Genomic DNA, 4,219 nt, shown 5'->3' with positions numbered 1-4,219 from the left:
TTTAATTCCAACAGAGAAACGTCATGAGAGTAGATGGTGCTGAAGAAATGTGGAGCCCAAACTCTTTGGTCACTACAACCCCCTTTCCATTCGCAAGACTTCAAATCCACAATTCTCCCACTTGGTTGCTCTTTCCAAAAATCAAGAACCCTTGTTGGACAAAGAGGGTCCAAAGTATTGTGGGGGGGTCCAGTGAGCTGACTTGAGTCCCAGTGGAGTGGATGAGGCCGTGGAGACAGACAGAGACCGGTTAGAGGTGGTCAATGTCTTTGCCCTGTGCCTGGTTGGACCCCCCACCCACTCCCCCCGCCGAAGGCAATGACAGAATTAGATTGTTCACAGAGAATGACGGGTGATGGAGGGGACAGAGGGAAGTGAGATAGGGAGAGAAAGCTTGGAGGTAACTTTATCCAACCTGCCTCTGTAAAGCTGCTGGAGTCATGTGATTACTGTGTGTACAGTGGTTTCACACAACAACCATCTCTTCAAAAACTAAATCTATCAGTGCATTGGTTTGCTTCAATATTAAGAAGGGTTTCAATCTAATTTGGTCCATTTGCATTAACACCATGTCTGTGGGCCGCAGACCCTGGGTTATTCTTAGAGCGGCTCACTGCTGCTGGTATTCTGCTTCGCCTTTTTAGGCCAGAGGCGTGACCGAGCGTCTCACCCCCACCCCTGAGTGTCCCCCGTGTTAACTAACACTCCTCCTCCGGACCTCCACCGCCCAGTGCAGTGCTGTCATCAAGCATGGAAGCAGAGAGGGAAGATCTCTCTTCTAAAGGCCCTGCACACATGGTCCTTTGATTAACACATCAATTACAATATAACTGTGATATCCAATTATAATGTTTCCCCACATACAATGAATGAGTCAGGCTATTGTCTAGGCTATCAGTCAAACTATTTATTCATATTATTATTGATAAAGAATAAAATAAAATGACACATTTGGCACACAGTGTTTTCACCATTTTAATGTAATTTTTTTCATCCATTTCCCCTACGATAAAGAAATCAAATACCAGCTAACAGCAGTGTCAGACCTAACACATTAGTATCAGCCGTTACATGTTTTATAACAAAACACTGTTGATTGATTGTAGTGATAAAGTATGATTACATTTGCATGGCAAAGCACATTGAATTACACTTTCAACTTTCAAGCTTCAAGCATTGCATCATATTATACTGCAGATGTTAGAATCCAGGTCTTCATTGTGGATGTCAAGTGTCAGCCCATCCACCACTTCTTAATTCTCCTTCCCAGAGGTAACAGAGGGGGAAAAAAGTAGCAACACCAGCGCCAGACCCATGACACCAATGGTGCCGATGATGAGGCCAACCTGCCAGCAACAGCAACAACGCAGCAGAAAAGAATGGACCACAATGGATGGCTTAGGACATCTAAGACCCATGACACCAATGGTGCCAATGGTGAGGCAAAGATTCAAAAAGGAAAAAAATCAGTCCGCTGGAAACATATATTAACCATTTGATAATCACTTTGATAATCACAGTCAACATTACAGGTGACTAGTGTTTGTTACAGTTTGGATTGTATGTTCATAGTATTGAACAACACTTACAACCCTTGATCCCGTCCAACTCGCCAAACTGAAAAACAGATGTGATACAGTAAAACTATTAAAAAACTCACTCCTGTATGTGTATTAATAGTTTTTAGGATAATGAGAGTCTATACAAAACAATCATAACATATCAGGCTTTGGTTATTTAGGAAACCCTTGTTAATAAATCAAATTAATTGCTTTTTGTATTTAATTATGGCTGAGTATGATAGACAGAATAGTAACAGCAGTCCCATTTTCCCTCAATGAACTGTTCAGCAATAATAACAATTTAAACTGAGGTGATAAATGAGGGAATAAGATCAATAATTTGCAAAAAGCTGATTGACATTTGTTGTATTTGGTTAGAAATGTATCCAGTACCTTGGGAGAACCTCCAAGAAGGTTATGAACTTCAGTGATTGCGCTGTCATTGCGCTCACAATCCAGCAGACCATGATCATGGAAGAGGCAGTCCACAGTGAGGAGGACACGTTGGTCATTCACCTGTCGTCTGCTGTCACCTACAATTCTATCTTGATTTGTGTAATGCATCACCACCAGAATCAAGGGTTTACCAGCTGCCAACACAGAGAGATGACATAGAGAGAACAGCTTAATGATGTGACGAATACACAAATGTGTGTGACGTAATGTGATGCAATTTACATCCATGCATTATGTTATCAGTCCCTTAATGGGATCCAGAGGGATTTCCTACCTGGAGCCCTGTCCAGGGCATCGTTGACGTCCGTCCCAACCCGTGAGGCGACGGGACAGAAAACCAGGACGTAATCACAGTCTGCATCTGAGTTTACCTGAGTCTGGCCTGCAGCCTCAAGCCAACCCACAAACCTCTGGTGAGCCCCAAGAGTTTTTCCAGACAAAAACACCAAGAATTTCTTCATGGGCACTGCTGAGACAAAAGAGTATCTTAGTCATTACTCAGCTTAAACATCAGTGTATGGAGACAGAACCTGAGACTCCAAACACATGAGAAGAAATTCCTGACAGGGTTTTGAAATCTATAAAACTTTTGTTGAACTATTCAAACAAGATCAATATGTTTTGTATTGAACTGTTTGTGCTGTGGATATGCATTTGCATTTGCATCATTGTTTCAATCTTTTCCAGATTTGTTGATGAAACGTGGACAGATTTGTGGTGCACAATGTCATCAAGTGGTGAGAAAGTAAAACAACAAGTAGGTGTTACAGGACTAATTTATGTCTGCTGTGAGCATGCGCAGTTCGAGAGAGCTCACCAGGGGCTCCGCTGCCCTCCATGGCTCTGAGGAGAGAAGAAACAGAAAGCAAAAATTAAACCTTTAAAAAAATTATTAAACGATGAACATGCATGTTTAGTGTGTGTGTGTGTGTGTGTGTGTGTGTGTGTGTGTCAGAATGATCTATTGAACCATCAAAAATCATGGTTAATAATTAACGAGTGACAGAGATTCAATAGTTCCTGTGGTATATTTTGCTGTGATCTAGCATCTCAATAAGAACATATATTCATTCTACTAGGGAAGGCCTTAAAGCTGACAATGGACAAAGGAAAAGTGGACTGAACTGGACAAGGAATGTAAATTGCACCGGAAGTCAGCAGTTTAAGCCTTGGGCTTAAACTGCTGACATATAGATAACAGTTTATGGCCGTTATAAAGTGAACTATTATCAAATATGGTCATGAAGTGTTTACAGGGGTCCCAAGTGGTTTGTCAATATCCACTGAACGGGTCATTTCTTGAGTGACAATCAACTGTAAAAATACGTCTGAAAGTCAGAGTTCGGGAGCGACTCATTCCGGCTGCAGTCTCTCACAAGCGTTCCATGGTGCTTGTTATGATGCTGTACTTTGTATAATAAAACCCCATTATACAAGCAAAGACAGTGTCAGCTGAGATCCTTCCTTCCTTCATCTTCACATCATCGCAACCCAAGATTACACTAAATTCCCAAGCATCGTTTCAGAATGAGGTGCCTACTTACACAGACATCTGATAATCTCGCTGTTCAGACTTTGACAGGTTCATCCACGCAGTTGTTCACCCGATGTCTCCCTCTCTCTGTGTGTCTGTGTGTGTGTATGTCTGTCTCTCTTCCTCTAACACTTTCACTTTTGTTTTTACACCACAGGCACGTCGTCATTTAAAGTCACAAGGTAAATGAATGCATATTTGTGTGTCCCTTTGTGTTGAAACGCTTTATTAACGGTGTCAACTCTTGCGTTTAGATCGAGCCACGTCTCCGTGTGTGCGTGTGTGCGTGCGTGTGTGTCTTTATTTATGTCTCTGTGTTTGTGTGTTCTGACTACGCTGCGGCACTCGCGCGATTGATGAAGGACAGCTGAGCTGCCCAATCAGCGCCGGTCCAAAAATCTCACCAAAACTAATCGCCACGAGCACACTCGCGCGTCTTCCTGCCGTGTCACATTACAGTCACAAACAGGTTGTGTCACGTTGTCTGTCTATCCATCATCACGAGGCATCTTGCTCAACATTCAGGGGCGGGGCCGTGTCATCACAGACATGTACGCTGCGGTGAGGGCTTTTCAAACCCAGCTGTGTCTGTGGAAGACTCGAATGCTGCATGGAAACCTGGGCCAGTTCCCGTGCTGCCAAACCATGAAAGAGCAGATCTCCCCCT

The 4,219-nt window shown here is 43.0% G+C and overlaps 1 protein-coding gene across 3 annotated transcripts; it reads right to left on the bottom strand.

Annotated features, from left to right (window-relative positions):
• Window positions 1-962: 962 nt before the first annotated feature.
• On the bottom strand, window positions 963-3,858 carry LOC143004052 (uncharacterized). 3 transcript variants are annotated; one of them, XM_076154890.1, is made up of 6 exons: window positions 3,563-3,857; window positions 2,836-2,861; window positions 2,293-2,487; window positions 1,956-2,152; window positions 1,590-1,617; window positions 963-1,407 (listed from the first exon to the last, which is right to left on the bottom strand). In XM_076154890.1, the coding sequence occupies exons 1-6, from the start codon at window positions 3,604-3,606 to the stop codon at window positions 1,235-1,237; spliced, it is 663 nt and encodes a 220-aa protein (XP_076011005.1). In that variant the 5' UTR covers window positions 3,607-3,857; the 3' UTR covers window positions 963-1,234. The 3 variants fall into 3 exon arrangements, with proteins under 3 accessions (XP_076011005.1, XP_076011006.1, XP_076011007.1); XM_076154891.1 differs by having other exon boundaries at window positions 2,293-2,484; XM_076154892.1 differs by having other exon boundaries at window positions 1,270-1,617; window positions 3,563-3,858.
• Window positions 3,859-4,219: the final 361 nt, after the last annotated feature.

This window comes from Genypterus blacodes, unplaced genomic scaffold (genome assembly GCF_046128005.1).
Source record: "Genypterus blacodes isolate CSIRO-AG114 ecotype Tasmania unplaced genomic scaffold, CSIRO-AGI_Gbla_v1 ptg000064l_1, whole genome shotgun sequence".
Taxonomy (NCBI): Eukaryota; Metazoa; Chordata; class Actinopteri; order Ophidiiformes; family Ophidiidae; genus Genypterus; species Genypterus blacodes.
The sequence above is the reverse complement of the archived record's forward strand: the minus strand, read 5'-3'. Positions and strand labels throughout refer to the sequence as shown.